General features: G+C 45.3%; 1 protein-coding gene across 3 annotated transcripts in view; it reads right to left on the bottom strand.

Moving 5' to 3' along the window:
• The window catches only part of LOC111820641 (apoptogenic protein 1, mitochondrial), a 39288-nt gene that overhangs the window by 5982 nt on the left and 17504 nt on the right, over window positions 1–15802 (bottom strand). Inside the window, exons 2-5 of one of the 3 annotated variants that reach the window (XM_023731820.1) lie at window positions 10969–11166; window positions 9765–9828; window positions 4393–4483; window positions 1088–1274 (exon numbers count right to left, since the gene is read on the bottom strand). In XM_023731820.1, the coding sequence (XP_023587588.1) occupies window positions 1169–1274; window positions 4393–4483; window positions 9765–9828; window positions 10969–11166 (459 nt within the window). In that variant the 3' untranslated portion in view covers window positions 1088–1168. Of the gene's footprint in view, window positions 1–1087; window positions 1275–2084; window positions 2894–4392; window positions 4484–9764; window positions 9829–10968; window positions 11167–15802 lie in introns of those variants that run through there. The other 2 variants (XM_023731822.1, XM_023731821.1) reach the window with 2 other exon arrangements.

Genomic DNA, 15802 nt, shown 5'->3' with positions numbered 1-15802 from the left:
AACCTGTACCCTAACCCAGTGCAATAACCCTACATCCTAACCCAGTAATTAACCTGTACCCTAACCCAGGACACTGACCCTATACCCTAACCCAGTACCCTAACCAGGTACCCTAAGCCTGCTGGTTACTGCTTTTCTGCTCTTTCGCTCCCCACACATGCAGGCTGCACAGCTGCATACCTCCAAACGGGGCGTTACAAGGCCCTGGGGGATGATATGCTTTCTCTGGGTTTCTGGAATTTCTCTTTGGAAATCTCTTCAGGGTTTGCAGTTTATGAGCCACAGAAGAAATCCAGTCTAATCCTTAGTACTTTTTGTCACTTCTCATTATAGAATAAACTCTGCTGCGCAGCCTCTGGCTAACTCTGAATACCTGCCACTGGGCCTGGCCTGAAGGCCGTTTCCCTGGGTACAGGGCTCGGCGTGCCCGCGAACTGGCCACACGGCTCCCGGCGCAGCTACAGACAGCCTCATCATTCCACAACCACAGAGCCCTTCTTCAAACAATGCTGGTTTTAAGCGACATCATCCAGCTGCGAGTTGGCTGGGAGGACCCGGGTAACTGCGGCGCCACCTCACTGGAATTGTCAGGAGGCTGACGGTGCCCTACCTCATCCTGACAGAGGACGGCGACTGTCTGTACCGCCTGTCGCTCCAGGACAACTGCACTCAACTGGGCCATGTCCCCCTGAAGGCCGTTGATCCGGGGAAGGCAGTGGGTATCAGTGACCCACCACACAGCCCCTCACTGGGGACACTGCACAGCTCACTCGCAGCCGAGCTGTAAAGCCGTGAAATCACCCCCTTCACTAAGACAAGTGCCTTCCGGTGAAGCTTTATTAGTATTTTACATCCGCAGTTTCACACTGGCGTAATTCAAAGACACAGAAGCCGGGCAGAAGGGGCGCGTTTTAACACCACGTCATGACAAAGAGCTGCTTGAAAACCACAGTAGGAGGCATCACGTGGCCGCTGCACCAGGACCCGCATTCTCCGGGCCACGCCTGCACCGAACCACAGGCCTGCCCGCTCCTCGGTGGGCAACGGCACGTGGCCCTCGCTCGGGAGGTCCCGGGGCACTCACGGTTCTTCAGGACCCTGGCAGGACGAGCCCCCGCCATCAGCTGTCTGTCCTGGGAGCCTGGACGCTGGCGGGAAGGGTGGGCTCCTAACTGCTGCTCAGCTTTTGCTTCGGTCGCAGCCTTCTCCAGACCCTCTCCAGGACGACTCTTCCCGTGAAGAAGGTGATGGCAAAGTTGCGCCTGTACCAATCTCTACGTTCGCGGAAGAGAAAGGAAAGCAGGCGTGACACCCAGTACCGACGACCGCTACCCAGACAAGCCTTCCTCTCCCCGCGGGCCTGTCATCAGACGAGCAGCCCCGAGCACCCCGCCTTTCCTCGCTCCCAGGAGCCCCACTGCAATCCTCCCCAGGTTTTCGCAAAGACTCTAAAGGACCCCAGGAAGCCTGGGGCCCGAGCCAAGCTGCACCCATTCATTCTCCGGTACACAATGGCTGAACGATGGGGGCGTGACCGATTAGAGAGTGCCAGGTGCTCCGCAGGGGACACGGTGTGGCCCGTCCTCAGAATGCCTACCCATGGCACCTTATTTGCATAAGAAGCTAGTTCACACAGAGGCCAACCTCATAAAGCTCCGTATCCTTTTTTCTAGCTCATCTGGGCTTCTGAGTATTATCCCAGAGCTTCTCCCACGAACACCGCGATGGTGTTCACACACACTTGTGGGCTCGCTCGTGAAGATGCCCGAACTCCCAAATCTGCCCCACTGTCAGCACTTTCTGAGTGAACAGGCAGAGCCCGGAAATGCTCAAACCTGAACGCCCACATTCCAGACTCTGGGTCTTAGCCCCTGGAAGCCCGACAGGCAAGAAGTACCCGTGCTTCCCAGCCCGGTGTGGAGCTTCTCCTCCGGACGGGACTCAGCGCAGACGGAGGAGAGTAAACAAGGGGTCGAAGGAGACGGCAGCTTGTCTCCTGCAGCCTTGGCATGCGGGGCGGGGAGTCCTCTCCATGAGGCTAGTCCACCTTCCCACCCACTTCCGCGATGCTATGAATGAGCAGTGCCCTAGATAAGTACAGTTCCCGGGAACAAAAACTGGTCTCCCGTCAGGATAAAAGTCCTTAGGTTATAACAGAAAAGCCAGGCTTCCCGTTACCAGGACAGACAGCGGGACTCATGATGAAGTGAGTGGTGTGGGGGAAACAGCTTTTCCTGTTTTGATTGGGACCAGAGAGTGGGAGGAAGGCACAGTGAGGGGAGCTCTGGACCCCACTGTCTCCTGGTCCCGGGTAAGGTTGGTTCTCCTCATCTGAATGTGGCTCAGGAAGCACCAAGCTTATCAAAGATCGTGCCTGGTGCAAACATGCTATGCGTCCACTTCTGAAATCAAAGCCCAGAGAAATATAACCAATAGCTGCGTGACTGAACAACCTGACTAGTTCAGAGTGACAACTGACAGCACTGGAAACAGAATCCAGATGTTTCAGGCCTTATCTTTATGCCAGACAGCTAAGAAATTCAAAAAGCAAATAGCTTTATTTTTTAAAGCTTTTTTCTGGAAATTTCTAATATGTACAAAGACAGGGTCATAATGTTGAGTTAACCTGCTTCAGCATCGCTGCTCTTCTCTAAAGCTGGTTTCACCGGCCTCATCCAACTTTGTTATTATGTTTTTGGTTGTTGTAAATAACTATATAACCCAATTTTGCCAATGCCACATTTTTTCCGGTATACAATTTAGTGATGTCAATTACATTAATCATGTTGTGTAACCAGCACCCGTAGTCATTGCCAAATTGCTGTTGGGTTTTAAAGCGAGTCTCAAACATCACGTCATATTGTCTCACCAGCACATATGCATCAGTATGTATCTGTAACCAGTTAAAATATTTAGAGAAATAACCATAATATCATTACTATATCCAATAAAACAATAGTTTATTAATATAACCTAATATATACAGTCATTGTTTAATTTTCTCCAACTGACAAAAAAATCTTTTTTATCATTTCTAACATAGTTCTCTATGCAACACCCCCACTCCCCCCCCGACCCGTTTCCTATAAACTGGGACTTAGATGGGAGGCCCGACTAGATTCAGACTCAATCAATTTGTTTGAAGAACTCCCCCTAGGTGGCAGCATGCACTCCTGGATCACACCAAGGCCATCATGACAGTGGGCTCAGGCGTGATGAGCCGACCCACCCATGACCAAGTTCCCTATCGGCTTGTCTACCTAACGGTGTTAGCAGCCAAGGATGACTGCTGGAGCCCTGGTGGTGCAGTGGTTAAGAGCTCGGCTGCTAACCAAAGGGTCAGAAGTTCAAATCAACCAGCTACTCTTTGGAAGCCCTAGGGGCAGTTCTACCCTGTCCTGTAGGGTTGCTGGCAGTTGGACTTGACTATGAGCTGGAATTGACTGGATGGCGACGGGTTTGGGTTCTTTTTTGGTTTGGATGACTGTTGCCTGGATCCACCGTTTCATTAGAAAAAAGGTGATTTTCCTACTGTATTACTCTGCATCAGCTGCCGCTCTTCTCTGAAGAAAAATGCTCCCTCATTTGTTACCTTGAAAACCAGCTGGCCCAGGAAAGGCAGGAGAGGGGCAGATTCTTTTGACTCTTTTCTTTGGTTTATCAACTTTCAGAATAAACGAAAGCCCTAGCAATGGAGTCCCTGGGTGTTGCAAACGGTCAACACCCGGCAGCTAACCAAAGGGTGGAAGTGCCTTAGAAGAAAGTCCTGGTGATCTGCTTCTGAAAACTTGGCATTGAACACCCCACGGAGTGCAGCTCTACTCTGACACACATGGGGCCGCCGTGAGTTGCAGTCATCCTGACTGGTTTCGACTGGTTGAGCCGAGCAAACTCCAGAGGGGCCTGTGTTCGTCAGCATCGTCACAACCACAAGGACGTCTGCAGCCTTGATGTATTTAAGTCGACGGCAGTCATTTTCTTTTTGAGGCTCCAATTACTCTATCGCTAGCCTACGTGAGCCCCTCTGAGTTGCCCACATGTGGTTTTGACATGACCTTGGGGATCCTTGTACGCCTCCTTGTCTGTTGGCATCAGATGTCACAGACTCAGGCCTGGAATCAGCCATTTCCCCAAGGAGCCTCGGTTCTTTTTAGTGGAAGGTGTTGTTCAGAGACCACTGTTCAAGCACTAGGGGTACTAACTGCTACTGGGTTACCATGCAAATAATATTAAACCATCAACCATATTTAAAACAGCAAGGAACTCAGCTGACCAAGTCATACAATTTCTACCTCTGATATAAACACGAACACCACTCAATTCAGCTAAGAAAATAATCCTACCCAGTCTGGAAATGATGTTTTAATTTTTAGGAAAAAAGTAAACACTTACCTGTTATAATACATGTGCTTCTGAAAATTCTTACTTAAAAATCCCTTGTAAAAGTCAGCCATTTCCTCTGCATTTAGTGTTGCCTTCTGACCTGAAAGTTAATTTCAACATAAACATTAAGACATAAGGGAAAGGAATACACAGAAACCCGTTAGAGCTAATGAGTGCGGTCAGCAAGGTCGCAGGACACAAGACCAATGTAAACAAATCAGTTGTAGTAAGGTGCACTGGCAATGAACAATCCACAAAGGTAACCAGGAAAACAATCCATTTATATGAGCATCCAGAAGAGTGAGACACTTAGGAATAAACTGAGCATAGAGAGTGTAAGACTTGTACACTGAAAACTCATAGCATGACAGCATTGAAAGGAATAAAGAAACACCTCAGTAAACAGACATCAGTGTTCATGGGTTGGAAGACTTAACATTGTTACGACAAATACTCCCCAATTTAGCCTACAGATTCAATACAATCCCTAGCAAAATCCAGCTAGATTTCTTTACAGAAATTGACAAGCTTATCCTAAAATTCATATGGAAATTCAAGGGACTCCAAATAGCCAAAACAATCTTGAAAAAGAACAAAGTTGAAGGACTCACACTTTCTAATTTTAAAACTTAATACAAAGCAGCAGTAATCAAGACTGTGTGGTACTGGCACAAGGACAGACATAAAGATCAATGGAATAGAACTGAGATCCCAGAAAAAAACTCTCACATGTATGGGCAATTGGTTTTTTTTTCTTTAAATTTTTTTTATTTTGTTGTTGAGAATATACACAGCAAAACATACACGGATTCCACAGCTTCTACATGTACTATTTAGTGACACTGATTACATTCTTCAAGTTGTGCAACCATTCTCACCCCCTTTTCTGAGTTGTTCTCCCTCATTAACAGAAACTCACTGCCCCCTAAGGTTCCCATTCAAACTTCACAGTTGCTGTTGTTAATTTGATCCCCTATAGATAGTTCTTAAAAGAGCATAATGCTCAAGGCAGACTAGTTAAGCTGAACTATTGTTTCGTTTTAAGAAGACTTCAACGGATATTTTTGGTTCAAGGTTCAAAGATTATCTCAGAGCAAAGTTTCAGGGGTTCATCCACGTTCTATGGCTCCAGAAAGTCTAGAGTCCACGAGAATTTGAAATTCTGTGCTGCATGTTCCCCCTTTTGATCAGGATTCTTCTACAGAATCTTTGATCAAAATGTTCAGTAATGGTAGCCAGGCACCATCCAGTTCTGGTCTCATGGTGACAATTAGCCCCACATTCCATAACCTCCTCCAATTCCTGACTCTTCTTCTTCCTCTGTTGTTCCAGGTGAATACAGACCAATTGTTGTGCCTTGGGTGGCCACTTGCAAGCTTTTAAGATCCCGACACTATGCAAGGAACTAGGAGGTAGAACCAAAAACCTGTTGCCGTTGAGTTGATTCTGACTCATAATGATCCTAGAGGACAGAGTAGAACTGCCCCCCCCCCCAGGGTTTCCAAGGAGTGGCTAGTGGATTTGAACTGCCGATCTTTTGGTTAGCAACCAATCTCTTAACCACTGCGTCACCAGGCCTCCAGGAGGTAGAACAGAAGCACTAAATGGTAGCAAGGCACCATCCAGTTCTTCTGGTCTCATGGCAAAGGAGGGCAGTTGTTCATGGAGGCAATTAGCCACACATCCCATATCCCCCCCCCCCCATCCTGACTCTCCCTCTCCCTCTGTTGCTCCAGGTGAACAGAGACAAACTGTTATGCTTTGGATGGCTACTTGCAACCTTTTAAGACCCCAGGCACTATGCATATAATTAGGAGGCAGAACAGAGGCACTAAACATATTATTACACCAATTAGCCTGGATGTCCCATGAAACCATGACCCTAAGCCTCCAAATCAAGGAACCAAATCCCATGAGGTGTCTGGCTGGATATAAACAGCCTCAGCAGTTTCTCTTTTTTTTTTGTCACTGTTGTAAATGTATCTATCACACAACTTTTTGCCAATTCAACTTTTTACAGGTTTACAACTTATTGATAGCAACGACAATGATCGGCTGTGCACCCCTACCCTTAAGGTGATTTTTTGACAAGGGGGCCAAGACAATTCAGTGGCAAAATATAGTCTTCTCAACAAACGGCGCTGGCAACTGATCTCCACATGCAAAAGAATGAAGTTAGACACCTATCTCATACCATAAACAAAAACTAACTCAAAATTGACCAAAGACCTAAATGTAACAGCTAAAACTATAAAACTCTTAGAAAAACCCAGGTGTAAATGTTCATGGCCTTGGATTTAGCAATGGCTTCACAGATAAGAAAACTAAAGCACAAGCAAACAAAGGAAAAATAGATAAATTGGATTTCATCAAAATTAAAAACTTTTGTGCGCCATCAAGAAAGTGAAATGACAGAATGGGAGAAATATTTGGAAATCATATATCTGATAAGGGACTTATATCTAGAATACATAAAGAATTCTTATGACTCAACAGTAAAAAGACAAAAACTCAATTTTAAAATGGGCAGAGGATTTGAATACAGACATTTCTCCAAAGAAGATTTACAAATGGCCAATATGCACATGGAAAGATGCCCAATGTCTTAGTCATCTAGTGCTGCTATAACAGAAATACCACAAGTGGATGGCTTTAACAAACAGAAGTTTATTCTCTCACAGTCCAGTAGGCTACAAGTCCAAATTCAGGGCGTCAGCTCCAGGGGAAGGCTCTCTCTCTCTGTCGGCTCTGGAGGAAGGTCCTTGTCGTCATCAATCTTCGCCTGGTCTAGGAGCTTGTCTGTGCAGGAACCTCAGGCCCAAAGGACGTGCTCTGCTCCCAGCACTGCTTTCTTGGTGGTGTGAGGTCCCCAACTCTCTGCTTGCTTCACTTTCCTTTTATCTCTTATAAGATAAAAGGTGGTGCAGGCCACACCCCAGGGAAACTCCCTTTACATTGGATCAGGGATATGACCTTAGTAAGGGTGTTACAATCTCATCCTAATCCTCTTTAACATAAAATTACAATCACAAAAGCGAGGACAACCACACAGTGCTGGGAATCATGGCCCAGTCAAACGATACACACATTTTTGGGGGGACATAATTCAATCCATGACACCCAGCATCACTAGTCATCAGGGAAACGCAAATCAGAACAACAATGAGACACCACTCCACACCCACTAGGACAGCGAGAATCAAAACACGGAGAATAACCAGTGTTGAGAAGGGTGTGGGGAAATCGGAACCCTCACACACAGCTGGTGAGAAGGTAAATGGGGCAGCCCTTGGAAAACAGCCTGGCGGTTCCGCAAAGAGTCAAACAGAGTCACAGTCTGATCCAGCAATTCTACTCCTGGGTATAAACTCAAGAACTGAAAACATGTTCACATAAAAACCTGTACAAAATTGTTCATATCAGTGTAATTCATAATAGTCACAAAGTAGAGACCACCAAAATGTCCACCAACTGATGAGTGGATAAACTAAATGTGGCATATTCACACAACGGAATATTACCGAGCCATCAAAAGGAACGAATTGCTGATACATGCTACAACATGGTTGAAGCCTGAAAATGCTAAGCGAAAGCAGCTGGTCACAGAAGATTATACATGGTCTGCCTGTATTTATATGAAATGCCCCGAAAAGGCAAATCCATAGAGACACAAAGTAGATCAGTGGCTGGAGGGGGCTAGGGAAGGAGGAAAGGGAGAATGATGCTAACGGGTATGGAGTTTCTTTCTCGGATGACGAAAACGTTCTGGAGTCCGATTGTTGTGATGGTTGCACAACTTTGTGAATATGCTAAAAAAAACCCACTAAACTGTGTACTTTAAAAGGTTGACTGTTATGGTATGTGGATTATATCTTAACAAAAAAGACTTAGGGGGAAAGGATCCACCTGTTACGGATTGAAATATCCCCCCCCAAAATGTGTATCAACTTGGCTAGGCCATGATTCCCTGTCTTGAGTGATGGTCCACCATTTTGTCATCTGACGTGATCTTCCTATGTGTTGTAAAACCTAACCTCTACGATGTTAATGAGGCAGGATTAGAGGCAGTTGTGTTAATGAAGCAGGACTCAATCTACAAGATTAGACTGTATCTTGGGTCAATCTCTTTTGAGATATAAGAGAGAGAAGGGAGCAGAGAGACAGAGGGACCTCATACCACCAAGAATGAAGAACCAGGAGGGGAGCATGTCCTTTGGACCCGGGCTCTCTGTGCTGAGAAGCTCCTAGAACAGGGGAAGACTGATGACAAGGACCTTCCCCCAGAGCCAATAGAAGAGAAGGGCTTTCCCTGGAGCTGACGCCCTGAATTTGGACTTCTAGCCTCCTAACCTGTGAGAGAATAAATTTCTCTTTGTTAAAGGCATCCACTTGTGGGAATTGTTATAGCAGACACCGCCTCTATTATTAGATCCTAATGATTACAGCATAATGCATTTGCCTCACAACCGACATACATGTAGGTGCATGTGTAAGCATGCATAATGTGTGATGTACTTCATCTGAAGTGTCTATGAAAGGAACTGTGGGCTGAGTGTGCAGAAAGGCAATGACTGACAAGCTTCCTAAGTTGAATGCGTCCCTCTTGGGGCAGAGCTGGCCTGACCGTGTCCACATCCGGGTCCGTGAGCATGAGGACACAATGACCCAGGTGAGCACACCCAACAGGTGCAGGTGGGGACTGGTGGCCCCTGGGGACCAACATGCTTGCCTCCACACTGCTCACGTCTGCTGGGGGGCGCTGACTGCGGTGACCACAAGCTCACCCACACTCACAGGACCTGGAAGGCCACACCTGGGACCAGTCACCCCTGCCTTGTGGACACAGGACAGGAGCACAGCCTGTCACAGGCAGGTGGCACGGTGCCTGTCAGAGTGTTCACTTGTCACTGCAGTGACCAAACAGGGAGCAGACGGTAGTGGTGAGGGACGCCAACACACGACCCCCCACAGGGAGCTCAGGGACAAGGATGGGCCATCTCCAGCTGGTGGTGTATTTCTTGCCCAATCACCTCCAGGCCAGTGTTTGGCATAGTGCAGAAACACCACAAATGTTTCCCGAGTGATCTGTGCTCCACAGCAGTCGGCCTGCAACTTCCCACTCAACATAAACCTAAGTAAAGAAACTGGGCACAATAATCCAGTTTGTGTCCCCTTCACAGGCAGTGCCAGGACAGGGACAGCTGAGAGGCCCTGCCAGAGGGGGCCGAGCTGTGTCCCCTGAAGGCACCCTGAAAGCGCCCATCCAAAGGAGGTGCGACTTGCCTCAAACGTTGTCTCCCTCACTCAACATCCTTCCTTATCTTCTCGTGAAGCTGCTCAAGCAAAAACAAGGTTAGCAAAGAAAGAACCAAGGCACTGACCTGATTCAGTTCTCAACCCCAGGCCTTTCGCTTTCAGTCTGGAGTGAATGAATTCTTCTTTTTCCTAAAAGAAGATGATGGTCATGATCTTTCTCTTCGTCTCCGTCTTTCCTCCGCTAGAACACAGCTCACAGTGTTCTGGGCAAGTCTGGATGTGGGCTTTCTAAGAAATGGCCCATCTCAAAGCCCATTTTAAACCACTGGAATTTGGATGAAAGTCTCATGCTTAAAATAGGATTTGAAAACGAGATGTTCAACAAGCTTTGGGAAGCACTGTTTATAAACCCACAGAATAAGATAAACGCACATTAGGGGACACAGCCCACCAAAACGGAGAAACAAGAAAGTTCAAATGGTCTTCCTCTGGCTTGGAATATTTACACTTCTTTCTCATGTAGTTTATTTTAATAATGAGAATGCTGTGAAGAATTTTTGAATTCTCAGGAAGAATAACAAGACATCCCACAAACCTAAATTTTCAAACATATAAATACATACATATAAATACGTGTAAAATTATGTGTATGGACAAGATAAACAGTTCTAACTAGCTCTGCTACTTATTAACTTGATAATCGTGGGAGAAGTCACTTCACTTACTGGAAAGTCTCAAGATCAGTGATTCTACAGACAACCAATCTTCCTTATGTACAGTTACATCAAACCTGCAAAAGCCGGAACCTGTGGGAGTCGAAACCCGTCAGAGAAGGAAAATGCAAATATTTTCCACTGAAACAAATGACAAAAGTGAGCGCTGCACCCTGTCAAAGGCGGAAAACTTGGGAGACCTGGAAAAACGAGGCAGTCCCATCGAGTTCCAGCTCTCAGAGGTTTTGCTATACATATTGGTTTAAAAAATTCTATGTACACACGCACGCACGCACGCACGCACGCACGCACGCACACGCATGCACACATGGGCACAAAGCAAATATTAAGGATTTAGCACCCTCAAGTGGCCAACTGTATTATTTCACATTCTGATCCTAAATTTAACCCGCTGCTGTCAAGTCAATTCTGACTCACAGCGACCTACAGGACACAGCAGAACTGCCCCACAGGGTTTCCAGGGCTGTAAATCTTTATGGAAGCAGACTGCCACATCTTTCTCCCGCAGAGCAGCTGGTGCGTTCGAACTGCCAACCTTTTGGTTAGCAGCTGAGCACTTAACCACTGCCTACACCAGGCCTCCTTTTAAATTTACCTTACTAAAAGTCAAATTCTGGTTTGCCCAGAATTGCTGATTCCATTCTTGTGTTTCTTGTCTTAGTTCTCGAAGCTTTTGTTCCAATGGTGATTCATCCTCGGGGATGTGAAACTGAACAGGTCGAAGGTTTGAATATTTATCAGGGGGTCCTATCCAATCATGGCAAGATGTTTTTGGAGGGCAGAATCTTGAGACCTTTAACAAAACACATGGGATTAACGCATACAACTGAGAGACTCACTAGTGTTAAAAAGCCCCAATCAGGTTTCACTGACGTCCCTTGCTGGGCTCTCTTTTTAAGACTGTGCCCAGGCAATTTCCCGCAATAAGGATCATTAACATTATATTATACATTTTCAACAGATGGCGCTAGGATGATTCAACATTCCAATGGCCCCAAAACCCCAAACTTAATGGCAAAAAAACAAAAAAAAACCAAACTCAATCCATACCTAATATCATATATAAAAATTAACTCGGAATGGATCATAAACCTAAATCTTGAAAATTTCTAGAAGAAAACATAGGAGGAAATCTTTGCAACCTTAGACTGGGCAAAGATTCCTTAGATATGTAAGCAAGATCCATTAAAAAAATAAGTTGGACTTCATCAAAGCTAAAAACTGCTGCTCTTTGAAAGACATTATCAGGGAAATGAAAAGGGAGAAAATATATGCAAATCTAAGAAGGGACTTGTTTTCAGAATACACTCAAAATTCAATAATGAGAAAACAGGAAATCCAATTGAAAAATAGGTAAAATATTTGAATAAAAATTATACCAAAGAAGATACACAGATGCAAATGAACACTTATAAACATGTTCAACATCATTAGGAAAATGCAGATTACAACCACAATGAGATACTACACTTCATATCTAAGAATGGCTAAAATTTTTAAAAGCTGACAATACGAAGCACTGTCAAGGATGTAAAACAACTGAACTCATATACACTGCTGGCGGGAATGTAAAATGATGCAGCCACTTTGGAAAACAAGGCTGGCAGTCTATGTCAAAGTTAAACATGCACTGGACACAGCACCCAGCAACTTCACTCCTAGGTATGTACCCAAGACTAATGAACACATGTTATGTTCACACAAAAACCCGCATGTGAATGTATAAAGCAGCTTTATTCATAACTGCCCAAATCTGGAAACAACCCAAATGTCCTTCAACTGATGAATGGATAAACAAAGTGTGCTACATCCAAACAATGGGGTAGCGCTCAATGAGAGAACTGCATGCGACTGGATGAAAATCAAGTGCCCTGTGCTGAGAAGCCAGGCTCCAGAGGCTGCATACTGCATGTTTCTATTTACACGAGATTCTGGACAAGACAAAATACGAGAAGAAATAAAACAGAATGTTCCTTAGAAGCAAGGATAGCAAGACTTGGACTCACTTACTCTGGACACATAATCAAGAAAGACCAATTGCTCGAAATGGACATCGGGTCTGATAAAGCAGAGGGTCAGGGAAACAAGGGAAACCCTCAGTGAGATGGACTGACGTAACAGCCCCAACAATGGGTTCAAACCTGTCAGTGATCGTGAAGACGGCACAGGACCGGGCCACGTTTTGTTCTGTGATCCACAAGGTCACCATGAGCCAGAGCCGACGACAGCAGGTAACAGGAACAAGAGACTGGTGCTCGGGGTGGAGGCGGGTGTAGTCCATTGACTACAAAGGCATTTTGGGGAATGATGGAAATGTTCTATACCTCGATTGTGGTGATGGTGTCAAAAGTGGATTTTTCTCAATTAAAAAAAATTTAAGTGAATTTTGCCATATATAAATCATACTCCAATAGACCCAATATTAAAAAAAAGATGAGCTGAATAATTAAAAGAACAGCTTTCAATTTGTCTTTTAATCAATGTAACCAAAATTCATGGGGCAAAACTTAATACCATTCAACTTGGAAATCTTATACCTAGTTAAAAAAAACAACAAGCTCTATGGAACATGACTCCCACCTCCAACAGCAAAGTAACGGCTCCTCCCACCAGAAACAACTAGGAAGCTACTCAGCCACAGAAAGGAGTAAACCACTGATGGAGACAACAACACGGATGAGCCTCAGAAACAACATACAAAAAGAGGCCATACTGCAGGATTCAACTTGTACGACATTCCAGAAAAAGTCACCAGATCAGCGGTTGCCTGAGGGGTGGAGGCGATTAACTAGGGAAAAGGCATGAAGGAACCTTCTGGGGCGATGTTCTGAACCTTCCTGGAGTGGTGTTCCAGCAGGTTTATCTAATTTTTTAGCTCACCGAACTGTCCATTTTAGACGGGTATACTCATTTCTTTTATATAAATTATACTTCAAGAAAGTCCATTATAAGGGCGGTCAAACTTTACAAAGACCAACAAAGTACTAAAACAACATTAAATTTTTCTTTGGCATTAAGAAGGCACTGTATTCGGAATATTCTAGTACTTCTCTATCGTTATAAGCTGCCATTTCCCAGGAACTGATACTAGATATGCAAGGTTTGCAAAATTTAAGACAAAACAGCTTTATGCCTATGTGGCTGCTTACTGATAATTTAATATGAAAAATCAGAAATAAGTTAATAATTTTACACTGATAAAACTAACCAGGCAAAGCGTGCTGTTTACGGGAGAAGAGACGCAGGCAGGGTGGGAAAGACGGTCAGGTGTTCAAAGGAAGAGGTCATCTGGCCAGCTCCAACACACCCCTAGCTTCCCTGGACCCAACGTGGGTGCCTGGACTCAACCCTTGACAAGAAGCTGAAGAGCCAAGTGCAGGCTGGGGGGGAAACAGTCACTGTAGACAGCTCAGGAGACAAAGCCTGCTCATGTTCACCCTCAACGGCTGCCCTCATCGCTGCCGACAGCACGAGGCACCCTCAGAACTCACCGTTACTGAAGGACACGGCTAAATGCAGGACTGTCCTCGGCCGGCACCCCCACGTCTTCTTCTCAAAACATTCCAGTGAATTTTGGGTGCTACGATCTCCGTAAATCTTCTCAAATTCCTAAAAATAAACGGACTCTAAAGTACGAAAGGATCGTACTGGATTTGGGCGTGACAGCTGTTACAAGCTTGGTGCAGCTACTGGGCACGAAGACTTCAGAAACTATACAGGACATTCCAGGCGGTCAGCCAGCTCTGTGATGACTCCTTCGAGGTCAGCAGGCCAGGTTACATTCTAGAATGAAGCTCCTTCCTTTTACCTGCAACACAGGTTTCTGAGGGGCAACATCACAGCTCTTCCTTCAGGACGCTTGTTGCGTGCTGTCAAGTGGATTTCAACGCAGACCGACCATAGATGACAAAGGAGAACTGCCCCATGGGGTTTCCAAGGCTGCAATACTTATGGGAGCAGACCGCCATTATCTTTCTCTCGTGGAGCAGCTGGTAGGTTTGAACAGCTGACTTTTTGGTTAGCAGCCGAGTGTGTAACCATTGTGCCACCAGGGCTCCTCAGGACCAGTGCTGGCACTTGTGGTATTTACTGAAAATCTATGTTATGTTCAGCTCATTAGCACTATAAACCAACCCATTACCGTCAAGTCGATTCCGACTCACAGCAACCCTATAGAACAGAGCAGAACTGCCCCACAGGGTTTCCAACGAGCGGCTGGTGGATTCCAACTGCCGACCTTTTGGGTAGCAGCTGAGCTCTTAACCGCTGCGTCACCAGGGCTCCATCATTAGCACTATAATGCTTATCATTAAGAAACTATTCGAGTCTAGAAAAATAAGTGAATGAGCATGAAATGTTGAAAAAATATAGTTAACTTTCTCAGACTTTCAAAAAGTATCTTAAAAATTAAACAAAATAAAAAAAACACTACAGTATAGTTGGGGCTTGTCTTAGTTATCTAGGGCTGCTATACCAGAAATACCACAAGTAGATGGCTTTAACAAAGAGAAATTTATTCTCTCACAGTTTAAAAGGTCAGAAGCCCAAATTCAGGGTATCAGCTCCTGGGAAAGGCTTTCTGTCTCTGTCGGCTCTGGGGGAAGGTCCTTGTCATCAATCTTCCCCTGGGTCTAGGAGCTTCTCAGCACAGGGACCCAAAGAAGGAGCTCTGCTCCCAGCTCTTCTTTCTTGATGGTAGGAGGTCCCTTTACTCTCTGCTGGAGTCTCTCTTTTATGTCTCAAAAGAGACTGACTCAAAATTCCACCTAATCCTGTAGATTGAGTCCTGCCTCAGTAACATAACTGTCTCTAATCCTGCCTCATTAACATCAAGGAGGTTAGGATTTACAACACATAAGATAATCACATCAGATCACAAAATGGTGGACAACCACACAATTCTGGGAAATCGTGGCCTAGACAAGTTGACACACATTTTATATATGTGTGTATCTGTGTGTGTGTGTGTGTGTGTGTGTGTGTGTGTGTGTGTGTGTTGTAATTTAAATGAAAGTTTACATTTCAAGTTAGTTTCCCATACAAAAATTTATACATACATTGTTATGTGACCCTAATTGCTCTCCCCATACTATGATAACACACTCCTCCTTTCCACCTGATTCTCCATGTCCATTCAATCAGCTCCTAACCCTCTCTGCCTTCCCACCTCACCTCCAGACAGAAGCTGCCCGTTTAGTCTCTTGTATCTACTTGAGCTAAGAGGCACGCTCCTCACGAGTATCACTTTATGTCCCACAGTCCAGTCCAATCCCTGTCTGAAGAGTTGGCCTTGGAAGTTGTTTTAGTTCTGGGCTGACAAGAGAATCCAGGGGCCATTCTTTCCAGGGTTCCTCCAGTCTCAGACCATTAAGTCTGGTCTTCTTACTAGAACTTGAGTTCTGCACCCTACCTTTCTCCTGCTCCATCCG

The sequence above is a fragment of the Trichechus manatus genome, unplaced genomic scaffold (genome assembly GCF_000243295.1).
Source record: "Trichechus manatus latirostris isolate Lorelei unplaced genomic scaffold, TriManLat1.0 scaffold00045, whole genome shotgun sequence".
NCBI lineage: Eukaryota > Metazoa > Chordata > Mammalia > Sirenia > Trichechidae > Trichechus > Trichechus manatus.
The sequence above is the reverse complement of the archived record's forward strand: the minus strand, read 5'-3'. Positions and strand labels throughout refer to the sequence as shown.